General features: G+C 42.8%; 2 protein-coding genes across 2 annotated transcripts; both read left to right on the plus strand.

The window, feature by feature from the left end:
- Window positions 1-6,177: 6,177 nt before the first annotated feature.
- LOC112244790 (60S ribosomal protein L10a) lies at window positions 6,178-8,723 on the plus strand. Its single transcript, XM_024412590.2, has 6 exons — window positions 6,178-6,293; window positions 6,791-6,862; window positions 7,011-7,091; window positions 7,796-7,944; window positions 8,110-8,282; window positions 8,513-8,723. Exons 1-6 carry the CDS (start codon window positions 6,289-6,291, stop codon window positions 8,681-8,683), a joined length of 651 nt encoding a protein of 216 aa, XP_024268358.1. The 5' UTR covers window positions 6,178-6,288; the 3' UTR covers window positions 8,684-8,723.
- A 141-nt stretch (window positions 8,724-8,864) lies between these two features.
- On the plus strand, window positions 8,865-26,562 carry LOC112244803. The gene is made up of 14 exons (XM_024412601.2): window positions 8,865-9,544; window positions 16,941-17,035; window positions 17,564-17,633; window positions 17,762-17,834; window positions 17,955-17,985; window positions 18,056-18,196; window positions 22,798-22,929; window positions 23,134-23,275; window positions 23,541-23,587; window positions 23,910-23,960; window positions 24,099-24,196; window positions 25,194-25,316; window positions 25,443-25,613; window positions 25,892-26,562. The coding sequence occupies exons 1-14, from the start codon at window positions 9,322-9,324 to the stop codon at window positions 26,046-26,048; spliced, it is 1,554 nt and encodes a 517-aa protein (XP_024268369.1). The 5' UTR covers window positions 8,865-9,321; the 3' UTR covers window positions 26,049-26,562.
- The last annotated feature ends 381 nt before the right edge of the window (window positions 26,563-26,943 follow it).

The raw sequence follows: 26,943 nt of genomic DNA on the forward strand, positions 1-26,943 counted from the left end.
AGCTGGTTGAGAGAATGCCAAGAGTGTGCAATGCTGTCATCAAGGCAAAGGGTGGCTACTTAAACAAATCAAAATATATTTGAGATTCTAACACTTTTTTTGGTTACTACATGATTCAGTATGTGTTATTTCATAGTTTTGATGTCTTCACTATTATTCTACAATGTTAAAAATAGGAAAAATAAAGTAAAAAACCCTTGAATGAGTAGCTGTGTCCAAACTTTTGAATGGTACTTAGTGTATGTGACTCCTTGCCCATACAGGAGATGGGTTGCCAAATTGTTACAGTTGAAGCGCTTATTCAAAAGATATGTCTATTTTAGCTCACAGGAAGTTGCTCAAGCACAACTCACTGATCTGATGCTGACTACCTACAGCAGAAATGTTCTCACAAGGTTGCATTGGCAATGTTCTGTTGCCAAGTTGAAACGATGATGATGATAATAAAGTGATGTGTTCAACCACCTGTTCTGGTTACAGTATGCTGTATCCACTTGGAGTCAGTGTACCCTGGGGTGTAGTTTCTCCCCCTGAGCACCTTTTTTTTCTTCCTCTAACTGTCTTCCTTTCTCTCAGTAGGAATATTTTTATTTTCTGCTTTTTGTCTGATGCCCCTGGATATGTCATTGTCACAGACCACCTGTGGTTATTATTCAACTGTTATTGACACTTTTTGTGTCAGTAAATTTCTAGAGATATGGTTTGGTGCTGAACTGTTCTAAGTTGCTGTCCATGCTCTTGTCTCTGACTGCTTGCAGACAAATGACTATGCCACCCCCTTTGAATTCCCTTAACTAAAGAAGTTGTCAATAAAAACCCTTTTCCTTATTGCGTTTCAGTTACTGAATAGAACACATGAAATGTCAGTAAAGTATTACTGCTGCACAATATATTTTCCAAGAGCAAAAAACTAAAGAACAAAAAATATAAGAATCTCAATGGTTGACTGATTAATTTATTTCCCCATACAAATGTATGAACACAGCTAGCAAAGGTCTGAAATATTCTACCGTCTACAACTGCATAGTGTGCATTTCCTCCCATTTAACTTCTGTGTAAACACCTGGTGTTAACTGATGGAAATAATATGATTTCTACCTTATGTATAGAAGTTCCTACAAATGGTTGAATTAAACATTCGGTAATACTTTTGATGTGTCTCTTACTTGCTTGACTACATGTGATGTTCTTGTTTTCAATTATTGGATTAAATCTCACTAGCATCACTCTACAGGTGGTATCATCATTGGATCTGATTAATTTGATGCCATGCAATTTATTATTTATTTTGAGGACTGCAACCATAGAAATATAATTTATTATACCAATTAATAAGCTATTGTCAACTTCCCATCTATGGTTATTTTACTCACTGCTCAGTCATATGCTCACTGTCACCCTATTTGTATCACTATTTATCAGGAAGTGAGCCCTTAGGTCTCTTTTACAGATGAGCCCAGAATTACAGAAAATATAAATACAAAATGCAAGCAGAAAGAAAAATTAATAACAAACAAGGTCGTAAATCAGCTTTTTGAATTGCCCTAGACAGAGGCACAAAAAAATCAAATGTAAGAACATGTTGAAGATTTTTTTCAACAAATAAGGTGCGAGAGAACTTAAAAGCTGATTTACTTAACTCGGTTGAGACCAAAGGAATTTCCAGTTAGCCATCCCTGAGACCGGGTGTAAAAAATAGTTTAGAAGATGCAACTGGGGCCATGTAAATAATTATGCTACTCATTTTAAATCCACTGGTGGCACCTTGTGTGAACACAAAAGTCTGTGTGACCATAAAAGTCTGTGCGACCAGGCACAGAAAAATCATTTTGTTGCACTTTAAAATGTGCATCCTGCGACCTACTGTGCGGGATGGAAACAGGATTCCCCCCAAAACGTAACAAATTACCAAAAAATGTAATCAAATAAATCAAACAACATTACTGTTGAAAAGTAAAAAGATATGATCCAGACACAGGCTCAAGTGAAGCCTGGGAGGGCGGGACGTTTTCCGGGGTCAGTACACCTCGCAAGTCTTCAGATGTAAAAGTACCAAAAACGATTCTGCAACAGCCACAAATGTCCAGTTTATTGGACTTATTTGAGCCTTGAGCCGTACGTACAGCTTACAACTGTTGCAATGAACGCCACAAAATCCACATTTTTAACACACGGTATCTTCAGTGGTAGCAAACATTTACTTCTGGCTGTGGTGCATGCATTAACATATCTTCACTAGCATCACGCGCTGCTTAATTAGTCCTCAGCATCCACCTATCCGACCCGCGTTGTGACGTCAGAACGCGGCCAGAGTGTCGCCTTACGGTTAATGTAGTCATTCTACAGATTCAAAATTGGCCTACAAATGCTTACATCATTTGCATTATGCCAGCTGAATATCCCATAGTAACCGTGCCATTGCAAAAACAAAACAAAGCTAAATATAAGGTGGCATGTAAGAGGATAACACTCTTCTTTTTATCTTAAAATTAAGAAAATAGGTGCAAAATTGTAGGAGTAGACCCTCCCACGACTGAATGACTGAGTGGCTTATGGTTACTGTACTATAATATAGATGATTTACCGTTTATCAATGGTTGGATATTGAAATGATCCTATAAACGTTATGCTTTTAAGCTAATAGCCTATTAATTGATATTCCCGTCTCCATCCGATCCTCTTCTTTAGTTGTCTGTCGATGTTGTGCAATGTTATAGGCTTAGATGTCAATGTTTATGTTGTTTATAATGGTTGGAATCCAGCCGTTAAATCAATAAATGATTGTAGGTCGGGAGGGGTGATTAGGTCAGGTAGGTTACCCTGCCTGTCTAATGCTTCTCTCCTGTGACAACGGGACACCCTGGGGCCACGGCACCTGGTAGATGATTGACAGATAACACTATGAATTACTTTTAGATGGGGATCCCTTTTATAGGGCTAGGGGGACGGGAGTGACGTCATCGTGGGGTAATTTGGAATGTCAAGTCAATGAGCATTACTGGTAAAAAAATATACAAAACTCAGTGGATATAAAGTGGTCACCAGCTGAATGTAAGAGGACAGGGCAAATTTGGAGGTGGACATCCTCCCGCAGCTTAGAATGCTTCGCATATTATACTATATATCAGGGGTGGGCAACTGGCGGCCCATGGCCCCCGTTTGGTGGGCCCATAGATAAAAAAATTAAAACATTGGGTGGGGGGAGTCAGTCGGGTCTCAATTTAGAGTTAGTGGGGGCCCTCATGATGAGTTCTGTTATTTTGTGGCCCCCACCCCCATCAAAGTTGCCCATCACTGATGTAGATGATATGTTATATGTTTGACATCATATGTTTACATCATATCTGCAAGGAACATCTGAACCAAAGAATGAACTCTGGTCAAAAGCTGTGCGCTATATAAGGAATAGTGTGTCACTTGAGATTGACCCAAAGATTAGTGAAAAGCACAAAAGACAATTGATTAGTGACCTTTCACATAATTTGTCTTCATGTATCATTGGAAGTAGCCTAGTCGCAAACTCTCAGTTAATGTGTATGTGTGTGTGAGAGAGAAAGGAGGGGGAGAGAAATAATATTTGTTCAAAGGAGACAGAGTGCATGTGTCCATCTGTTTACAAATGTAAGTGTGTGTGTGTGTGTGTGTGTGTGTGTGTGTGTGTGTGTGTGTGTGTGTGTGTGTGTGTGTGTGTGTGTGTGTGTGTGTGTGTGTGTGTGTGTGTGTGTGTGTGTGTGTGTGTGTGTGTGTGTGTGTGTGTGTGTCAGGTCTGTATACCGACTGTCAGGTGACAGCCTGTCGCCACTGGCTTCCTTCCTGAGAGTGTTTTCTTTGTTGAGGTGTGAGTGTGTGCGTGCATGCGTGCCTGTGTGAACTGCATGTGAACCCAATGAGCTATGCCAGATGAATGCGTTCAGCAGATGTGTCTGAACAATGACACTCCAGAGACCTCACTGACCCTCCAGCTATTATTTTTCAAGGACAGGCTAGGCTCAGGCCAGGGTATCCAGCCTACATGCAGAGTGGAGCTCACCGAGGGTTGCCTGTCTACCCAGACTCCTTGCTCTAGCCAAACCCTCCCAATTCCCTGGGAAGCCTAACCTGACATTTGTTTGGAACTCGGACTGTTACCCCCCACTGTGTTTGAATGGGGATAGGATTGTGAGACTGTAAAAGCTAGCAGATAAGCACTTAGTTTACAGGCATTGTGACAATTATTTATGATTGATTTTTGTCTTATGTGTTAACTCAAGTCTCTCGTCAATTTTTTATTGAACCTTTATTTAACTAGGCAAGTCGGTTAAGAACAAATTCTTATTTACAATGACTGCCTTGTTCAGGGGCAGAACGACAGATTTTTACCTTGTCAGATCAGGGATTCGATCCAGCAACCTTTCAGCAACCTTGGCCCAATGCTACCTGCCACCCCGCAGGATACCTCAATTCCCTTGTCGCTATAGTGCAAGGGCATCAGTATTACCAGAGTAGCAGCCCCTTATCTCTACTTTGTATTATAAATGGACCTTGGATTTGATAACATATCACTTGGGCAAGGAAGGTCAGAGTTCAGCATGAATTCAGGATTTGGCCAGAGCTTTTGATATGGTAGAACATTCCATTCTTGTGGGCCGACTAAGGAGTATTGGTGTCTCTGAGAGGTCTTTGGGCTGGTTTGCTAACTACCTCTCTCTAAGGAGTGCAGTGTGTAAAGTCAGAAAAGCTGCTGTCTCTGCCACTGCCTGTCACCAAGGGAGTACCCCAAGGCTCAATCCTAGGTGATCCTAGGATTTTTTTGTTAAATGCTCTGCAACAAAGCTTTCATAGTGTCCAACAAGCTTTCTCTGCCCTTAACCTTGTTCTGAACACCTCCAAAACAAAGGTCATGTGGTTTGGTAAGAAGAATGCCCCTCGTCCCACAGGTGTTATTACTACCTCTGAGGGTTTAGAGCTTGAGGTAGTCACCTCATACAAGTACTTGGGGTATGGCTAGACAGTACACTCTCCTGTTCTCAGCACATATCAAATCTGCAGGCTAAAGTTAAATATAGACTTGGTTTCCTCTATCGTAATTGCTCCTCTTTCACCCCAGCTGCCAAACTAACCCTGATTCAGATGACCATCCTACCCATGCTAGATTATGGAGACATAATTTATAGATTGGTAGGTAAGGGTGCTCTCGAGCGGCTAGATGTTCTTTACCATTCGGCCATCAGATTTGCCACCAATGCTCCTTATAGGACACATCTCTGTACTCTATACTCATCTGTAAACTGGTCATCTCTGTATACCCGTCACATGACCTACTGGTCGAAGCTTATTTATAAAACCCTCTTAGGCCTCACTCCCCCCTTTCTGAGATATCTACTGCAGCCCTCATCCTCCACATACAACACCCATTCTGCCAGTCACATTCTGTTAAAGGTCCCCAAAGCACACACATCCCTGGGTCGCTCCTCTTTTCAGTTCGCTACAGCTAGCAACTAGAACGAGCTGCAACAAACACTCAAACTGGACAGTTTTATCTCAATCTCTTCATTCAAAGACTCAATCATGGACACTCTTACTGAGAGTTGCGGCTGCTTTGTGTGATGTATTGCTGTCTCTACCTTCTTGCCCTTTGTGCTGTTTTTTGTGCCCAATAATGTTTGTACCATGTTTTGTACTGCTACCATGTTGTGTTACCATGCTGTATTGTCATGTGTTGCTGCCTTGCTATGTTGTTGTTTTAGGTATCTCTTTCTGTAGTGTTGTGTTGTCTCTCTTGTGGTGATGTGTGTTTTGTCCTATATTTATATTTATATTGTATTTATTTATTTATTTTAATCCCAGGCCAGTCCCTGCAGGAGGCCTTTTGCATTTTGGTACGCCGTCATTGTAAATAATAATTTGTTCTTACCTTACTTGCCTAGTTAAATAAAGGTTCAATAAAAAATAAATAAATAAAATGTCTCACTGTACCTCCAATGCCACATCATGCCTGAGGACGTGTTCATTTTGGTCTTTGAGACTGCAAGAACCAATACTATTTATAGGGCTTTTGTATGAAGTTTTCACATGCTTACACTAGCATATTGGTGTTACCAATGCCAGTTATATAAATGTCTAAATCCACATATTCAATCCAGAAAATAGGCTAGAGATAGGCTAGAGATTATTCACAGGGGAAAAACTACAAATATGGCCAGAGCGGCAGCGCTGAATTTACGTCACCGAACCACGTCTATAAACAGCGACGGACTGCTCTTCTTCCTTCTTTTCAGTGCTCTGTCGCGTGTGAGCAATACCGTCAAAATGAGGTGAGCGAAAATGACTTCAAATAAAGAATAACAAGAAGTCAGATGTTATATTATCGTTAGTTAAATGCCTTCTATAGCTCTGCCGTGTAACTGGGTTCCCTTTCAACCTCATATTTACGAGGATTTTGTGAATTCTCTTCTATCGCAGTGCTACTAGCTTGCATGCTAACGCTAGAATGTGACCTAGACTCACATCCACATCCATCTAGCATTAAATCGTAATCATTTTCGTTTCGAACTGAGCTAAATAGTGCCGGACCTAACTGGGACTTGTTAATATTGCAATAGTTTTGTGAATTGTCATTTTTTTACTGGCTTTTTATAAGCAGACTCGTTACCAGTTTGTAATGTCAATTGCTGGCGAGAACTTGCTACGGCTTCAAGTCTGTTAAGTCCGCAAGCAGAATGTGGGACAGGATGCACACTCATGAGTTCTTAAAAGATCTGTCTAATGTGGTACACTGTTATTGACACTGAAACATTTTGGTTGATTACAGCAAGGTATCCAGGGATATGCTCTATGAGGTGGTCAAGGAGGTCCAGGCGGGATCTCTGGCCAAGCCACGCAAGTAAGATCCTTTGACTTTTAAAGACATGTTATTGCACATTGGTCTTTCGAATTTGGTATAATACTGCATATTTGTTCATTCTCACACTGATCTCGATTGCTTTGTTCCTGGACCTGTGATGTTTACCACATCCTTTCACGTCCTAAAGGTTCACTGAATCCGTAGAACTCCAGATCAGCTTGAAGAACTACGATCCCCAGAAGGACAAGCGTTTCTCTGGCACCGTCAGGTTCGGCACCTTTCCCATATCACCCATCCTTCTGCCTGTCTGCCCCTCTAAGTTGTGTGAATTGGCCTGTTTGATCTGAACATTGGAAACTCACTTGCTCATTTCCAGTCCCTTTCATGCACACGCAAGACACGTATGCAGTCAAGTACAAACACTCACAGCAGACCTCACACTTGCACACAAACTAAATTCCACTAGCAGGACTGGTGTGGGACAGGCGGTGCAGAAGTGTTTGGGTAGTCCGACTGAACCCCTCCCTAGGGAGAGGGAACCAGCGGGCGGACCCCTACCCTGGGTCTTAAAACATGAGGGGAGGCAGACGGGGGGGACTTCGCGCCCCCCTTGAGCCGACCATTTTAGTTAATGGTGTTGCTGGTGGAGCCCAGAAGAGAAGCCAGTCGGTGTGGTCCTGGTAAGACTCAAGAGTGCTCTTCTCTTGTATGAGTCATCCCTCTGGGTTTGGATCGGGTCCCGTTTGGAGAGTTACTGGATGGCCATGTTGGAAAGGGTGAAAGTAACTTGTCTGTACTGATCACAAGGTGCATAAGCTAGTGGTGTAAGGATTTATGTTTAAAGGTGGGTTTAGGGGTTTGCTCTAGTTAGAAGTCATCCATTCTAGCACGGCCAGATGGTGACGACTCAATGTGGTTTGTGAGCGTTACTGGTGTGCCATATGTTTGAACTTTAATGAATCACCCCTGTAGACTGAAGACCACCCCCAGGCCCAAGTTCTCTGTGTGCATCCTGGGAGACCAGCAGCATTGTGATGAGGCAAAGGCTGCAGAGCTGCCACACATGGACATTGAGGCCCTCAAAAAGCTCAACAAGAACAAGAAAATGGTGAAGAAGCTGGGTGAGTGGTGCTTTGAGTCACTGAGTTTTCATCTTATGATCCATCTAGGTCTTGAACTTGTTTTTCCACATCGGGTTTAGATTCTCTGTCCTGAAGAACTGGGTCCAAGTCTCGTGTTCTAGTCTGTCTCTTGGTAATTCTGACTCATTTGTCTTCCCCCATCAGCAAAGAAGTACGATGCCTTCCTGGCCTCTGAGTCTCTCATCAAACAGATCCCTCGTATCCTGGGGCCTGGGCTCAACAAGGCTGGCAAGTTCCCCTCTCTCCTCACCCACAACGAGAACCTCAACATCAAGGTTGATGAGGTTAAGTCCACCATCAAGTTTCAGATGAAGAAGGTACGGCTCAGTTTGGTGCCAGATACAGTATATGTAGTTGCATTTCAGATTGTACATGATGCGTGCATTCAGACTTGGAAGGTGTGTTATGTGTAGACAACTTTGGGAACTGTTGGTGGGGGCCTTGTTCATGGGCTACTTTGTTACTTGTCTATAAATCCAAAGCTGCTCTGATTTCTGCCTTTTTTTGTCAACCTGTCTTGGCTCATTGTGACCATGTCCTCTTCCAGGTGCTGTGTCTGGCGGTGGCAGTGGGTCACGTGAAGATGTCTGAGGAAGAGCTGGTGTACAACATCCACCTGGCGGTTAACTTCCTGGTGTCTCTGCTGAAGAAGAACTGGCAGAACGTCCGTGCCCTCTACGTCAAGAGCACCATGGGAAAACCCCAGCGCCTCTACTAGAGGACAAATGCTTTGACTACCAATAAAAGGACAAATCACATATCTTCCCTTTGTGTTCTTGTTGTGCCAGATATCTTTGTGTAGTGCTGGGTTATCCTCTATGCAAGGGATCGTAAGATGTGATCTTCAAACCTAAAATATTCACTAGCCTGTTTTTGGAAGTAATGCACAATACCTGAAGATTGTAACCATTGATTTTTAAATGTCAAGGTGGTTTGCTGTAAACCGCTTCTAAACTGGGCTAAATTAAGACGAGGTACCGGTTTAGTGTTTACACATGCTGTCTGCACCAGGGAGTGACCAGTTTATGGCACGAATGTGAAGGGGGGGTTAATGTCTAGGTGGGATGCAGCTAATGTCAAAGTTGTGTTTGGGTCAAGTCAACCTTTTACCCAATGCTCATAACCTGTTATTTTGAATCTAAATTCTAACCATAATTTGAAGTCTCTGACATTTGCTTGTCAAAACTGGGCTTGCTTGCATGGGGCTAGCAGTGTACACCACTTGGGTGCTTGTTAAATTGACAACTAATGCAGGCTGGTATTTGTCCTCAAAAGTGATTCGTTTGAAGTGAGCATGGCTGATAATTTTAATTGCTTTGTTAGCATAATTTTCCAGAGTTTAGTGGGGTTGTGTCAATGTTAAGCAAGGGTCAGATAAAAATGACCCCTGGCACAGTCAGAGAAATAATGTGTACAACTATACAATGCACGTTATATAAATGGAAGCAGTCTCCTGTTGACCACCCTACCCTGCCTGTTGCGTGCCCTGGCTGTCACCTCCACCGTAGGGCACAGAAAGCCGCCATGACACTTAATCAGATTACGTTTCCTCTGCTCGGAGCAGGAGAGCAGAATCGGGGTAAGAACTGAAGGCTTTTGTCATCCTGTCTACCTCTAGCATTCCATGGAGCTCTAAAATGATTGGCTATAGCCCCACCATTACCGCTGAACCTCTTGGTGAAATTAGCCGTAGTTTATACCTATTCAGCTGTACAAGTGGCTAAAGGCATTCAAATTGATTCGGATTTGGCGTGTGAAGGCCAGAAAAAAACATTACGGACCACCCTGACATTTACAACCGGGGGTGAGCAAAGGAGGGGGGATGTTTTGAAGTTAGTGAGATACTATGAATCTAAAGCTTGACTGTCATTTTGAAAGTAACCCGCCAAAAATAATTAATAGACCTTTTGCATTTCTATATGGGCTTTAGGAATATGACAGTATACGGGGTTATCAGTGAATGCCATGGTCTACGACCGCGCCAGTGCAATTAGTGGAGTTTACTCTGGCGGATATCACGCCAAGAGCCTACTGTTTCTGGTGTTATTTTAGTTTAGAAAACGATCTCCGCAGAAGCGACAGTTACAGGGATGGTAAAAACAGCTTCATTGTCGTAACATCAGGGAAACTGGGAAGGGAGCGGTACTTCAAATACAGCCATTCTGTAACATATTTCATTGAGCCTCTCCTTAATCGTCGGCCTCAACACGTTGCGGAAAGAGTTTAACTGTAGGCTATAGGAAACTCTGGGGACAGATTGTCTGGATACCGGACATCCAATAAATTGTCAGATGCAAACAGATTATCTTTAGCAAACAATATTTCGTGAGGGCTTGCCTTGAACAAAACAAGCTGTTTACGATTTCGTTAATACTGGTGAACCGGTGTTTGAATTGTGTGGTTGCAATATAAACAGTCCCTCGTCTCTGGTATAGCCTACATACATACACAGGTTACATTTAAAAATATATATTTTATAGCACTTTTCAAAGGATCTCAAAGCGCATAAAAAGTTAAACAAAACAATGTAAACCATGGAGACAGTCTCAGTCGGTTTGGGATCCAGTTGGGGCAGTTTGGGCTGGAAAGGCAGTGTAGTTATCGTGGCGGGGGCAGCGATGGGAACGCCAAGAAGAAACAACGACAGTCAGATAAAGCAGGCCCCGAGCTCTTCCACAGCCCACCACACCTGTTTCTCTGAATCGTCAGTCACTCCATTGGAGCCGCTTGTCTGGTCCTCCGTTGCCAGGAATGTATACTTTACAAAAATAAAAACGCAACCATTTCAAAGATTTTATTGAGTTACACTTCATAACTCATGCCTCTTCAGACAACCCTGCAGGTGAAGAAGCCGGATGTGGAGGTCCTGGGTTGCAGTTGAGGCTGGCTGGATGTTCTGCCAAAGTCTCTAAAATGGCGTTGGATGTGGCTTACGGTAGAGAAATTAACATTTGGTTCTCTGGCAACAGCTCTGTTGGACATTTCTGCAGTCAGCATGCAAATAGCACACCCCCTCAACTTGAAACGTGCACATGTGTAATGGTCATGCTGTTTAATCAGCTTCTTGATATGCCACACCTGTCCAGGTGGATGGATTATTTTGGCAAAGGAGAAATGCTCACTAACACGGATGTAGGCAAGTTTGTGCACAACATTTGAGAGAAATAAGCTTTTTGTGCATATGGACATTTTCTGGGATCTTTTATTTCAGCTCATGAAAAATGGGACCAACACTTTACATGTTGCGTTTATATCTTTGTTCAGTATAGCACCCACCGTGATGCCACGGCTGCTGAAAAGCTCATGAAAAGCCACCACATTTTGTGTTTGCTAGGGATGGAGAAAAAGTGTGACTCCAGTCTGGCCCTCAAGGACTGGAGTTGCCCACCCCTGCGCTAGAGCAACAAAAAAACACTTAAAACATGTACAATAGCCTATTTACAGAGCTCATAGGCTAGGCAACCACGGAACTGCTTATATTAGGTCACATAACCAAGGAGCTATTGAAATTTTACATTTTGAAAAATGAATGTAAAATCTTGTGAGATGAAAATGGACTAACTAAAGGGTGTGCAATGTGTAGGCCCACTGAGTGGACATTCTGAACCTTGTTTGAAGTCACCAGGTCACATGACCAAGGAGCTATTGAAATTTTACATTTAAAAAAATGCATGTAAAATCTTGTGATATGAAAATGGACAAACGAAAGGGTGTGCAATATAGAAGGGTTGTCAGTGGACATTCTGAACCTTGTTTGAGTCCAGAAGGTCATATGACCAATGAGCTATTGAAATTCAAAAATGTTAATAAATTAAAATAGTGCGAGATGTAAATTGACAAAAAATAAATGTGTGCGATGTGTGTCTTATGCCATCGGTTTAGCTAGAACCCGTTTTGAAAGTTTTAGGAGTAATGGTTAAATAGCTATTGAAATTGGAATCATTTGATTCGTCACTATGTTGACGGTCCCTAACTGCAGTTGGTGGACGTAAGGAAAACCACAGGCAAATATCGTCGAATATCTAACCCGAAACTGTCTTTACCTCGGTCTGGGTTGGCAATACTCATTATAGGAAACAGTCGGGCCGCAACCTGGACCAACAGTCAGTGATGAAACCATTTGCACACTAAAAATGAGAACGTAAGGAGAGCAGGGGAGTCTCTCAAGTTGGATTTAATTGTATTGAATTAAATTTACCTTGAATATTGCAGCCCATTTGTCCAGGATATTAGTCTGACAAAACCCGCTGACTTAAACAATAAATAGTGGCTGAATGTATGCTCAAGCCGAATACTTTTCCCCTCATTGTTAGGCTGTTTGATGTGTCACATTATAATAAAACGTGTTTTAAATAGCAGCTAAATTTCAATTGCAATTTCAGAACCATGGACAGCGATCGTTACTCCGACTTTGCGGGGGTCCAGAGAAACTGTTTATGCCAGTTGTGTATGTGTGTTATTTTGGGGTTGAGCTTGATCTGTAATCTGTCTTTATCACCAGCCCTTGGAAACCATGAATACTTCCCTATTGGTGTGTGTGTTGGTGTGAGGGAACTCAGCTGGTGGGAATTCAAACAGCTGTCAGGGGAGCTTTAAAAAGCCAGGATAGGAAAAAGTGAACAAGGAGGAGGGAGAAAGAACAAGAAAGAAGAGAGAGAGAGATAGAAGAAGTGTGCTCAGCATCACCAAACCTACATTTGTCTGTGCTCTGTAGCTTCTGACAGACATAAAAAATCATTGGACACTCACCACGGGCCTGTCACCACACTGGTAAGAAAATAATGGTGTCCCATAATATTGTAACTACCCTAGTTTATAAGCATGGATATTGACTTTGCCACACGAGCAGTGGCGGATTTAGGTATAGGCGACATCAGCAGCCGCCCAGGGCGGCATCTTGCTGGGGGCGGCAAAGGGGCGCCTGCACAAAATATTTTAGGAATGGTGACATTTGCGCAATTGGTTTTCTATTGCTCATTTGCACGTCACGTCAAGATATCATATCACCGTGTGGGACTGTGGGTCAATTAACCTTGTCCGAGTGGGCGCCCTGATTCTAGTTTGTGAGCTAGGCAGGCTACTGCCTGGGAAGGTCTCCCACTCAGACATACGAGATGGGGTTGGGGGCGGGGGTAGGTTGACCTCAGGTCTCCCCACTGGAAGCCCGAGGTAGGGGGAGCAGGGGAATCTATCAAATAGCGCACCTCTAACTTTGTACAGTACTAATGCAATTAGTCAAATCAGTCACACTACGAAATTCTACCAAATAAACCACAATTCATTCATAATACTGTGAATATACACTGCCGTTTAAAAGGTTGGGGTCACTTGGAAATGTTCTTGTTTTGAAAGAAAAGCACATTTTTTGTCCATTTAAAATAACATCAAAATGATCAGAAATACAGTGCAGACATTGTTAATGTTGTAAATTACTATTGTAGTTGGAAAAGGCAGGGTTTTTAATGGAATATCTACATAGGTGTACAGAGGCCAATTATCAGCAACCATCACTCCTGTGTTCCAATGGCACATTGTGTTAGCTAAGTTTATCATTTTAAAAGGCTAATCGATCATAGGAAAACCCTTTTGCACCTATGTTAGCACAGATAGAAATTGACAAGAAACAACGCTGTGTTCCACTCCCTTCACAGAACAGTGCAAACTGGCTCTAACCAGAATAGAAAGGGGAGTGGGGGGCCCCGGTGCACAACTGAGCAAGAGGACAAATACATTAGTGTCTAGTTTGAGAAACAGACGCCTCACAAGTCCTCAACTGGCAGCTTCATTAAATAGTACACGCAAAACCCCAACTTTAGAACGGTAGTGTATAGTTTCACAGACATATTGTTGCATTTTTTTCTGGTTTGTATCAAATCCTTAAGAATAATATAAAACCAGTCTGCACACCACCAAGGTGAATTGGTTTAGTCTTGACTCTTGGTTGACAGTGTTGTATATAGTTTTAAATGTTATGATTATTTATTTGTGTTGTTCCAAATGTCTGAATAGAAATTACAGTTGGAGGGAGCGCTGAAGGGGGGGTTCGCCCAAGGAGCCATACAAGAGAACCGCCACTGCACACGAGCATGCTTTTGTGGCACAGTCAATGGCGCGCTGGGCTTCGGGACAGAAGGTTGAGTGTTTGAGCCGCACTCCCTGCCCGTTTCATTATATTGGTCAGAGTGGGACAGTAACTCGCACGCACAACAGTAGGTGTTCTTAGCCGGTGAGCGCGTGCCTGTAATAAGACGACGAGGCATGGGCTAGCGCGAGGACTCGCTCTTTGAAAGGAGGACGTTGGAAAGTAATGAAACAGACAGTGAGTGCGGCTCAAACCCTCAACCTTCTGGCCAGAAGCCCAGCACGCCATCAACTGTGCCACAAAAGCATGCTCATGTGGCAGAGTTGATATCCATTGCTATAAACCAGGGTCACTACATTATCATTTAAAATGGCTGTGCAACTGTTTTGGCAGTTTAGGAGATTGCATTGAGACATCGAACACTTTCAAAATATTGAAAATAAAAAGTATTTATTCAAGTTTTTAAGTCTTGAATAATTTTTGTGTCTAATTTACGGAATGTCTGCAGGCCCATTGGCTGAATTTCGCCACTACCACAGCGCTCGATAACTAAATATGGATGTTTCCCTTTTGTTATAACTATAACACGTACTTCTATAGTAAATAGAGGCAAAAAATAAAAGTTGACCTCAGTGTTTAACTATGCTGCCTTTTTTAAAGAACCATTTGAGAGAGCTGAGAACAGTTAGGGGAGAGCATCAGCTTCATAGTGAAACAGTGACTGGTCTATAGAATGAGTGGTTTCAAATGACAAACAACTCTACGCAGGAAGCTAGTCAACACGTCAGAGACATCTAAAGACGGCGAGATAGCTCAGGTTTTACAGTATGCAACTGCTGTACTTTCATGTTACTGTCCAGTCCTCTGTTAAACATCTGGAATACTACCACTCATTTAATTGAGAATCATAGAAGTGTTGATAGTAACACTTGTACATGTTTTCTTTCTGGAGTTTGTCGGTGATATTGTTAGTATCAGATGTGTGGGTGTTTCCTGAAGCAAGCCGGTTGTTCCTTTTTAATCCTCAGGTTAAACTCATGTAGTTAAAACCTCTTGAGTGTAGGGGGCAGTATTTTGATGTTTGGATGAAAAACGTACCCAAATGAAACTGCCTATTTCTCAGGCCCAGAAACTAGAGTATGCATTAAATTGTCAGATTAGGATAGAAAATACTCTAAAAGTTTCCAAAACTGTCAAAAATATTGTCTGTGAGGATAACAAAACTGATATTGCAGGTGAAAACCAGAGGAAAATCCAACTCCTTGCTGTCCCCAGTCCACCTGGCTGTGCTGCTGCTCCAGTTTCAACTGACCTGAGCCCTAGGACCATGCCCCAGGACTACCTGACATGATGACTCCTTGCTGTCCCCAGTCCACCTGGCTGTGCTGCTGCTCCAGTTTCAACTGTTCTGCCTTATTATTATTCGACCATGCTGGCCATTTATGAACATTTGAACATCTTGGCCATGTTCTGTTATAATCTACACCCGGCACAGCCAGAAGAGGACTGGCCACCCCACATAGCCTGGTTCCTCTCTAGGTTTCTTCCTAGGTTTTGGCCTTTCTAGGGAGTTTTTCCTAGCCACAGTGCTTCTACACCTGCATTGCTTGCTGTTTGGGGTTTTAGGCTGGGTTTCTGTACAGCACTTTGAGATATCAGCTGATGTACGAAGGGCTATATAAATAAATTTGATTTGAACCCAGAAGTGCTGATTTTCCTGAAAGCTCTCTGTTCCATTGCCTGCCTTCGCTCCATTTAAAGGGATATCAACCAGATTCATTTTCCTATGGCTTCCCCATGGTGTTAACAGTCTTTAGACATAGTTTCAGGCTTTTATTTTGAAAAATGAGCGAGAAAGATCACATCGCGTCATTGTATGGCTGGGTGCCAGCAGCGTTTTGCATGAGCAACAGCTTGGAGCAGACATTTCTCTCTCTCTCTCTTATTGAAGAAGCTACAGTCCCGGTTGAAATATTATCGATTTTATATATTGTAAAAACAACCTGAGGATTGATTATAAAAAAATGTTTGACATGTTTCTACGAACTTTACGGATACTATTTGGAATTTTAGTCTGCGATGTCGTGACTGCTCGAGCCTGTGGAATTCTGAACATAATGCGCCAACCAAATGGAGGTATTTTGGATATAGAAATAATCTTTATGGAACAAAAGGAACATTTATTGTGTAACTGGGAGTCTCGTGAGTGCAAGCATCCGAAGATCATCAAATGTAAGCAATTCATTTTATTGCTTTTCTGACTTTCGTGACCAATCTACTTTGCTGCTAGCTGTTTGTAATGTTTTGTCTACTGCGAGAGATGTCCTTACATAAACGCTTGGTATGCTTTCGCCGAAAAGCTTTTTTGAAATCTGACACGCCAGGTGGATTAATTAACAACAAGCTAAGCTGTGTTTTGCTATATTGCACTTGTGATTTCATGTAAAATAAATATTTTTAGTAATTTAATTTGATTTTGGTGCTCTGCAATTCAGCGGATGTTGACGAAAATGATCCCGCTAACGGGATGGGTGCATCAAGTGGTTTTAATCATTGTCCGTTTCCTCTCCTCTCCTCCTCTGTTTTCAGACACTCCTTAACTCCAGCATATATTTGTTTATAGCTAGTGTATATATCTTTCTCTCTCTGTCCTCCCTCATTATGCTCCTCTGTGTCCCTGTTTCACCCCTGGTACTGTGCTTTGTCACCGCTTCCTGTGAGACGAGTGAGGCCTCTCATTTTAGAATTCAATGTTAAACTGTGACCTGGTTCAGGGTCAGTGTTAGTATCCCTGTGGACATGGTGAGAATAGAATTGCAGGTGATCCTTTCCTTGAAAATGGGATGTCTGCCATCTTAATATACTTTATTCTCTCTCTCTCACTCTCTCTCAGCAGTGAGGAAGGTGGGAAGTTGTATTTTCCATAGGGCTGGTACTGTACTCACCCTCCATACCACTCTGCCCAACACTGGGACCATGAGTGCACAGGTAAGAAGGATAACTTCTCTCTTTATTTGATCATTCTTTAAAGGGGGATTGCAGTTAGAAACTTGATTTTCTGTTTTGTTTAATGATATTTCCACACTATGACATCAAAATAACAGTCTGAAATTGTGGAAATTGATGACAATGACATCATGAAGTCACAATGTGATCTGATTTATACTAACTGTTCATGTGGGTAATGGGGTGGGCTCTTGAACATCCTATCAGCCAATCAGGGCTGTGTATGTAAATATATTCAAATGTGTTTCCTAAAGCCCACATGATCAGACTGAGCATTTCAAAGGGCCAAAGGAGGCTCAGGGAAATAAATTATTAAACATATATTTTTTAGTTATTTTTATTAAATAAACACACAGTGATCTATTAGACATGTAGTGATGATTTAAAAATAACATTATTAAGACTCCATTGGGGCTTTAACCAGGCAAGTCTTTTGAGAACTTGTTCTCATCAATAACAACAGCCTGGCCAAGAGCTTGTTGACGGATTTGTGTGTTGTCCCTCTCCCAGCCCCCTGCTAAGGAGGCCGCTCCCTGTGAGTATACTGGCATACTAGGGGACAGCTCGGAGTCTGACCAAGGTAAGGAATCCGATTGGCTGCCTGAGCTGCAGTGTTACCGGCAACAGGACGTGGCTGCTCTTCCATTTTCTCTCTCTGTTGTTCTATGCTAGCAAAGCTGTGAACACCCTGTCCCCTCTTCTCCTCAGAGCCCAGTCCAGAGGACCAGCTGGCTGCCTCCTGGGAGAACCTTCCTATACTGGAAAGACTGGGCCTCAGCATGTCAGTTTATACTCAGACACACTTTTAACACTTTTTCGATATTCACAACCTCACCATTATCTTCCCCCTTTCTTTCCATTTCCTCAATCCCATCTCTCTCCTGTGCTTTCCTGCCCTTAGTGGTACAGAGATGACTGAAGAGGAGGTAGAGGTGAGAATTATTTGTGATTAGTGCACTATTTGTGACATACACACCATACACACTGTTCTGTCCCCTATAGAGTGCATTTACCCAGCTGGCTCTGGCGTTCCGTTGTAACCAGTACACCCTGGCCCAGAGACTGCAGGCTGAGGAACACGACAGAACCGTGGCCCAGGAGAACCTCAACCTGGAACTGGAGAGTGCCAGAGACACTCTGCGGGTAGGTATGTGTGCATAGCCACGGAAAGTAGTTTTGGGGTTGGGGGGTGTTGCACCAACTTACAACTTACAGTAGTGAGCGCATACATTTTCAGACTTTTTGGTATTGGTCCCCTATGGGATCAAACCCGCAACCCTAGCTTTGCAAGTGCCATGCTTTACCAACTCAGCCACACCATCACAAACCACTTGATGTCTCCATGTACTCAATTACTGTATTGTCTATTGTTCTTCTTCAAGGTGATGGAAAGTCTACAGGTATAAACTAGATGAACAGCCTATGTACAAAGTGGTTTGTAAAGATGGTAAATTAATACTGTACAAAAAGTGGTTGTATTCCATGTTATTTGATCAAGAAGAAAAATATATATTTGATGTTTTAGGTCTTTTCCCATAACTTTGCACCTTTTTATGTAAATGTTTGAGGACAAAGTTGTGTTCTTTCTGGATTCCATTAGAATGAGGATTGCAGAGAAAGGGACAGGGCAACAACTCTTACTTTTTCTTGCCACTGTAGTTTTAATTGTATGTTGGTCATAAAATTTGATCTGACCATCTAGTTCAGAACAATAAACACACATAGTGAGCTTAAACTAATAACACACAAATTATTGTGTTTTTTTTTTTTAAATAAAAAAAATTAATACATCATTTAAACATTCATAGTGTAGGTTGGGAAAAGTATGTCAACACCTAGGTTAATGACTTCTCCAAAAGCTAATTGGAGTCAGCTACCCTGGAGTCCAATCGATGAGATTGGAGATGTTGGTTAGATCTGTCTTATAAAAAACACCCAAAATTTAAGTTTGCTATTCACAAGAAGCATTGCCTGATGTGAACCATGCCTCAACAAAAGAGATCTCAGAAGACCTAAGATTAAGAACTGTTGACTTGCATAAAGCTGGAAAGGGTTACAAAAGTATTTCTAAAAGCCTTGATGTTCATCAGTCCACAGTAAGACAAATGGTCTATAAATGGAAAGTTCAGTACTGTTGCTACTCTCACTAGGAGTGGCCATCCTGCAAAGATGACTGCAAGAGCACAGCGCAGAATGCTCAATGAGGGTAAGAAGTGTCAGCTAAAGACGTACAGAAATCTCTGGAACATTCTAACATCTCTGTTGACGAGTCTACGATTCGTAAAACACTAAACAAGAAAGGTGTTCATGGGAGGCCACCATGGAAGAAGCCACTGCTGTCCAAACAAAACATTGCTGCACGTCTGAAGTTTGCAAAAGTGCACCTGGATGTTCCACAGCGCTACTGGCAAAATATTCTGTGGACAGATGAAACTACAGTTGAGTTGTTTGGAAGGAACACGCAACACTATGTGTGGAGAAAAAAAAGGTACAGCACACCAACATCAAACCTCATCCCTACTGTAAAGTATGGTTTGGGGATGCTTTGCTGCCTCATGGCCTGGACAGCTTGCTATCATCGACGTAAAAGTGAATTCCCAAGTATATCAAGACAGCCTAACGTTCTGCAAAATGTCTGTCTGCCAATTGAAGCTCAACAGAAGTTGGGTGATGCAACAGGACAACGACCCAAAACAAGTAAATCAACAACAGAAGAAAATACGCCTTCTGGAATGGCCCAGTCAGTCACGACCTCAACCCGATTGAGATGCTGTGGCATGACCTCGAGAGCAGTTGACATCCCAAGAATATTGCTGAACTGAAGGTTTTGTAAAGAGGAATGGTCCAAAATTCCTCCTGACCGTTGTGCAGGTCTGGTCCGCAACTACAAAAAACGTTTGGTTGAGGTTATTGCTGCGAAAGGAGGGACAACCAGTTATTAAATCCAAGGGTTCACATACTTTTCCCACCCTGCACTAAATGTTTACATGGTGTGTTCAATAAAGACATGTAAACATAGTTGTTTGTGTGTCATTAGTTTAAACAGACTGTGCTTGTCTATTGTTGTGACCTAGATGAAGATCAGATCAAATTTTATGACCAATTTATGCAGAAGTCCAGGTATTTCCAAAGAGTTCACATACTTTTTCTTGTCACTGTATTGAACGCTGCAAGATACTGTTCTTAATTATACAACTACCTTTTTTGCCAAAGCTGTGATGCTGCAAAAAATGTTGGCCCTCGCTACAGACATCTACATCGGTCCACTAGTATAAGACTTAAAAATATATACACAACCAGTCAAGATTTTGGACACACTTACTCATTCAAGGTTTTTTTTAAATTTTTACTATTTTCTACATGTAGAATAATAGTGAAGACATCAAAACTATGAAATAACACATATGGAATCATGTAGTAACCAAAAAAGTGTTAAACAAATCAAAATATATTTCATATTTTAGATTCTTCAAAGTAGCCACCCTTTGCCTTGATCAAATCAAATCAAATGTATTTATATAGCCCTTCGTACATCAGCTGATATCTCAAAGTGCTGTACAGAAACCCAGCCTAAAACCCCAAACAGCAAGCAATGCAGGTGTAGAAGCACGGTGGCTAGGAAAAACTCCCTAGAAAGGCCAAAACCTAGGAAGAAACCTAGAGAGGAACCAGGCTATGTGGGGTGGCTAGTCCTCTTCTGGCTGTGCCGGGTGGAGATTATAACAGAACATGGCCAAGATGTTCAAATGTTCATAAATGACCAGCATGGTCGAATAATAATAAGGCAGAACAGTTGAAACTGGAGCAGCAGCACAGTCAGGTGGACTGGGGACAGCAAGGAGTCATCATGTCAGGTAGTCCTGGGGCACGGTCCTAGGGCTCAGGTCCTCCGAGAGAGAGAAAGAAAGAGAGAATTAGAGAGAGCATATGTGGGGTGGCCAGTCCTCTTCTGGCTGTGCCGGGTGGAGATTATAACAGAACATGGCCAAGATGTTCAAATGTTCATAAATGACCAGCATGGTCAACATACATTGTCTATTTTCTTGATCTCCATTGAAATAGCTTTTTAGTTCAGGACTATGCTTAATCTGTGTCAGGGAAACCAGCTCATAGTGGTTCAGGGAAACCAGCTCATAGTGGTTGATGACAGCTTTGTACACTCTTGGCATTCTCTCAACCAGCTTCACCTGGAATGCTTTTCCAACAGTCTTGAAGGAGTTCCCATATATGCTGAAGACTATGCATGCTGCTTTTCCTTCACTCTGCGGTCCAACTCATCCCAAACCATCTCAAGTGGGTTGAGGTCGGGTGATTGTGGAGGCCAGGTCATCTGATGCAGCACTCCATCACTCTCCTTCTTTGTCAAATAGCCCTTACACAGCCTGAAGGTATATTGGGTCATTGTCCTGTTGAAAAACAAACGATAGTCCCACTAAGCACAAACCAGATGGGATGGCGTATCGCAGCAGAATGCTGTGGTAGCCATGCTGGTTAAGTGTGCCTTGAATTGTAAATAAATCAGACATTGTCACCAGCAAAGCACCCCCACACTATCACACCTCCTCCTCCAGGCTTCACTGTGGGAACCACACATGTGGAGATAATCCGTTCACCTACTCTGCGTCTCACAAAGACAGCGGTTGGAACCAAAAATCTCTAATTTCGACTCATCAGGCCATAGGACAGATTTCCACCTGTCTAATGTCTATTGCTCGTGTTTCTTGACCCAAGCAAGTCTCTTCTTATTATTATTGGTGTCCTTTAGTAATGGTTTCTTTGCAGCAAATTGACCATTAAGGCCTGATTCACGCAGACTCTTCTGAACAATTGATGTTGAGATGTGTCTGTTACTTGACCTCTGAAGCATTTATTTTGGCTGCAATTTCTGAGGCTGGTAACTCTAGTGAACTTATCCTTTGCAGCAGAGGTAACTTTGGGTCTTCCTTTCCTGTGGGGGTTCTCAAGAGAGCTAGTTTCATCATAGCACTTGATGGTTTTTGCGACTTCACCTGAAAACTTTCAAAGTTCTTAACATTTTCCAGATTTGATTGACCTTCATGTCTTAAAGTAATAATGGACTGTCATTTCTCTTTGCTTATTTGAGCTTTTTTTTTGCCATAATATGGTCTTAGCCCTATTTGGTAAAAGACCATCTTCTGTATGCCACCCCAACCTTGTCACAACACAACTGATTGGCTCAAACGCATTAAGAAGGAAAGAAATTCCACAAAGGAACTTTTAACAAGGCGCACCTGTTAATTGAAATGCATTCCAGGTGACTACCTCATGAAGCTAGTTGTTAGAATGTCAAGTGAGTGCAAAGCTGTCATCAAGGCAAATGATTGCTTCATTGAAGAATCTCAAACACACTACATGATTCCATATGTGTTATTTGATAGTTTTGATGTCTTCGCCATTATTCTACTATGTAGAAAATAGTAAATATAAAGAAAAACCTTTGAATGATTAGGTGTGTCCAAACTTTTGACTGGTACTGTATATATTTGTATTCATGTTTTTTTTCTTCTGATTTTTCAGGGGGTGCTGCAGTACCATAAGCACAAACTATTTCCCACGTCTGTAAATGTGTGCACTCGTGTTTGACCTGGCTGCTTGACAATAGTTGATAGTCTGATAAACATCTGCTTTAAACCTTACCTCTCTCATTCTCCTTTAATCCTCCCTTCCCTTCCTCTCCTCCCTCACTCCTCTCCTTCATCCCTCTTTCCCTACCTCTCTCCCAGTCTCTGAGAGGTAGGTGTGTAGACGCTGAGCGGTCAGAGATGCTGAGTTGTATCGAGGCCAGTCTAGGCACCGTGCTGGACGGCGTGAGTGACATCATCGCTGCTGCTGAGATGCTGGGGGTCGTGCACCAGGTGAGGCAGTGATGTCATCACGACAGCGACACTGTCTGGCTCCCTAGGCTTGCTCTTTTGGGGTATAAATCCAGGTTTTGGTTAGTGCTCTGTGAAAAAAACTTTGCACAAGTGTTATACAAATACTTGGATTGATTGATTGATTGATTGGTTAAGTGATTGATTCTTTGGTTGGTTGATTTATCAATGTCTCTGCTGGGTCAGGAAGCACGTGTGTGTTGTTCTGTGGAAATTATGGAGGTTCATGTGGAACACCTGAAGCGTCAACATGCTGTGGAGAGCGCTGAGCTGCTGGAGACCAGAAAGCGGCTCCACCGCAGCCGGGGCAGGAATCACAGTGACTCAGGCAAGTGCTGCCCCTCTGTGGCACGGAGGAACTATGACACAAGCAACAGGAAATTGATTTGGGGGGTTGGGGGTTACTTTGTTGTGGACTTGTGAAAGTACATTTAAGCACACTGCACTCTTTTCTGAATAAATCTATTATATGAAGTATTGATTCTTCGTATATGATTATCATAATAGGGAACAGTTTCATCAAACTGTTCAGTGTAACAAGATAGAACACAGCCTTTCCATGTGTGAACTATCTGATGGCTTTCTCAATACAGAGGAAGGAGACGTCAGGAATCGGTTTGTCAGACGAGACTCCCTACAGGTAACCAACACTTCACGTCAATGTCTTGTTCTGTCCTGTCTTCTCATTTTCTGCCCTCAAATATCTCTGTCCTGTCTTCTCATTTTCTGCCCTCAAATATCTCTGTCCTGTCTTCTCATTTTCTGCCCTCAAATATCTCTGTCCTGTCTTCTCATTTTCTGCCCTCAAATATCTCTGTCCTGTCTTCTCATTTTCTGCCCTCAAATATCTCTGTCCTGTCTTCTCATTTTCTGCCCTCAAATATCTCAGTTAAATTAACGAAAATAGAAGTTTTTCAAATGTTTCACTCATTTTTCTCTCCTTCTTTCCCCGTCTTTCTTAGACCCTCACTCGGCGACGAGTCAGCGTAACACTAATCCCAACGGGGTCCCAGGTTAGAAACAGTGACACTATAAGACTTACTCCCATCGTCTCCCTGTGACCAACTCTTATTCTGTGCTGTCCTCTCTTTTCTTCCTCCTCTTCCAACTCCTCTCATCTCCACTTCCCCCCCTCGTTTTCCCTACATTAGCTCAGCGACCTAGAAACCAAGTTCCAGGAGGGTTGCAGGGCTGGTGCTGACACTGACAGCCAGGGGCCAGAAGTAGGCAGTGTGAACCAAGCCAGCAGGTACAGTAAAACCTGCCCTGTCATGACCGTCATCTGCACAGTCGGTCGTCACTAGATCGCCATGCTAGTCACTAGTCAAAGTGGAGGCGAGCCTTGGCTTTCATAAGCATGTGCACCAAATCAAATCAAATTTATTTATATAGCCCTTCGTACATCAACTGATATCTCAAAGTGCTGTACAGAAACCCAGCCTAAAACCCCAAACAGCAAGCAATGCAGGTGTAGAAGCACGGTGGCTAGGAAAAACTCCCTAGAAAGGCCAAAACCTAGGAAGAAACCTTGAGAGGAACCAGGCTATGTGGGGTGGCCAGTCCTCTTCTGGCTGTGCCGGTTGGAGATTATAACAGAACATGGCCAAGATGTTCAAATGTTCATAAATGACCAGCATGGTCGAATAATAATAAGGCAGAACAGTTGAAACTGGAGCAGCAGCACGGTCAGATGGACTGGGGACAGCAAGGAGTCATCATGTCAGGTAGTCCTGGGGCATGGTCCTAGGGCTCAGGTCCTCCGAGGGAGAGAAAGAAAGAGAGAAGGAGAGAATTAGAGAACGCACACTTAGATTCACACAGGACACCGAATAGGACAGGAGAAGTACTCCAGATATAACAAACTGACCCTAGCCCCCCGACACATAAACTACTGCAGCATAAATACTGGAGGCTGAGACAGGAGGGGGTCAGGAGACACTGTGGCACACAGGCTTAGACGCAAGTGCACGGACTGCAGTATAAACCCATGACGACTAACTGCTGATGACTAATAACTGCTGTAGGGAACACATTGCATGTGCATGGTGTCTGCTGATCTTGTGGATTGTCAATGTTCTGCTCCTTGTGTTCACTGCATCAGAATTATGTTGACCTCTGCAACGGCAGCATTGTTTCTTGTGTATTACATTCTGTTACCTTGTGAGGACTTTAGTCTTCTTAAACACAAAGTAAATGTGGATCTAAATGATGGAAGTGGAAATGTAACTGTTTCCCTCCATTTAAAGACCCCCTGAGATGATGTCCCCCCTGGCAATCCCATCCCCCCACTCCACCCTCCTCATTAGACAGAGCTCCACACAGAGCTCCCAGAGCCTGGAGGACGAGAGCGAGAGAGCCCCTCACACCAGGTAGCCCCTACCTCATCAATTGGTTCACCATTGTCTCACTGAGATTGGAGTTAGGACCTGAGCAAGGGTCAGGTGTGGCTGATGCAGGGCTTTGTGGCTGCCTGTGTCTGTGTCCGTGTGTGTCAGTTCCCTGCAGATGACGCTGCGTCACAGGCGGAGGTCTGCCGTCCTGGAGCGTGAGGCCGAAGCTGAGGGGTCAGGGGTGGAGTCAGCAACGGGGTCAAGAGCAGGGTCAATAGTTGGCACAGCCGAGCCCAGTGAGCTCTCTATGGCCGAATCGGTATTCACCTCAGAGCCGTGAGTATTAAGATGACTTAACGTTATTAAGTTGCTATTAAATCGTACTAACATGTACTATGATTACTTACAACTTCATATTCGTAATCTGATATATCAGATGGTCGTCATTATCAAGCCATGCTAGAAAGTGTCTACACTGAAGGCAATAGGGACACAGCCAGGGGTGCCCTGTAAACAAACATGCAACTGTGGGACAATGATGAGGTAGACATACATCTGGCCATAGCATGTACATTGGCTGAGGTCATGATTTGAATCTGCTCATTTTTCTCCAGGCGAGTGGTTCTGTCAGAGCAGAATCCCCGAGCTTCCTGGCTGTCTTACTGTCTCTGGGTCCTGGTGGTACTGCTCCTCTTGGCTCTCTCTTTCTTCATCTTGCTGGGGTTCCTACTCTGGGGCCTGAGGGTTCCTCACCACAGCCCTAGCTTCTGACATCTCACTTCTGCAGCACTGTCTCAGCTCGACACCACAGAGTTCTGGGTTCCACAATCTGTGTTCTAAGATATGACTTCTGTACCACGGTTCTGAGCTACCCACCGCCTCCATGGACTGGGCCCACACTACCTGCGATAATATGTTGAACAAATTGCTTGCACTCTACCTGTAATATGATGGATGTAATATGTTCTATGATATCTGTGCATATTATTTGTGTTGTCAGCTGTGCATGACAAATGACATGAAATGAACAAAATGGATTTTTGTATCTGTGTTTAAAATCCAAATCAAATTGTATTCGTCACATGCTTTGTAAACAGCAGATGTGGACTAACAGTGAAATGCTTTTACTTACAGGTCCTTCCCAACAATGCAGAGAGAAAGGAAATAGAGAAATAATAGAAAAGCCAAGCAGGAAATAATACATACAATAGATACGATAACTTGGCTATATACAAGGGTACCCGTAACGAGTCGATGTGCAGGTGTACAAGGTAATTGATGTAATATGTACAGTGCCTTGTGAAAGTATTCGGCCCCCTTGAACTTTGCGACCTTTTGCCACATATCAGGCTTCAAACATAAAGATATAAAACTGTGAAGAATCAACAACAAGTGGGACACAATCATGAAGTGGAACGACATTTATTGGATATTTCAAACTTTTTTAACAAATCAAAAACTGAAAAATTGGGTGTGCAAAATTTGTGCAAGGTAGAAATAAAAATAACGGGGTGCAAAGGAGCAAAATAAATAAATAAATTAAATACAGTTGGGAAAGAGGTAGTTGCTTGGGCTAAATTATAGGTGGGCTATGTACAGGTGCAGTAATCTGTGAGCTGCTCTGACAGTTGGTGCTTAAAGCTAGTGAGGGAGATAAGTGTTTCCA

The sequence above is a fragment of the Oncorhynchus tshawytscha genome, linkage group LG02 (assembly GCF_018296145.1).
Source record: "Oncorhynchus tshawytscha isolate Ot180627B linkage group LG02, Otsh_v2.0, whole genome shotgun sequence".
NCBI classification, from domain to species: Eukaryota; Metazoa; Chordata; class Actinopteri; order Salmoniformes; family Salmonidae; genus Oncorhynchus; species Oncorhynchus tshawytscha.

What these genes read in the sequence shown, in the direction of transcription:
- LOC112244790 (XM_024412590.2), top strand. An exon ending in CGTTTCTCTGGCACCGTCAG is followed by an intron (nt 7,092 to 7,795) that starts GTTCGGCACCTT and finishes TCACCCCTGTAG; the next exon opens with ACTGAAGACCACCCCCAGGC. An exon ending in TCAAGTTTCAGATGAAGAAG is followed by an intron (nt 8,283 to 8,512) that starts GTACGGCTCAGT and finishes GTCCTCTTCCAG; the next exon opens with GTGCTGTGTCTGGCGGTGGC.
- LOC112244803 (XM_024412601.2), top strand. Translation starts at nt 9,322, where the DNA reads ATGTTAAGCAAGGGTCAGATAAAAATGACCCCTGGCACAGTCAGAGAA. An exon ending in GAAAGACTGGGCCTCAGCAT is followed by an intron (nt 17,835 to 17,954) that starts GTCAGTTTATAC and finishes TCCTGCCCTTAG; the next exon opens with TGGTACAGAGATGACTGAAG. An exon ending in TGACTGAAGAGGAGGTAGAG is followed by an intron (nt 17,986 to 18,055) that starts GTGAGAATTATT and finishes TGTCCCCTATAG; the next exon opens with AGTGCATTTACCCAGCTGGC.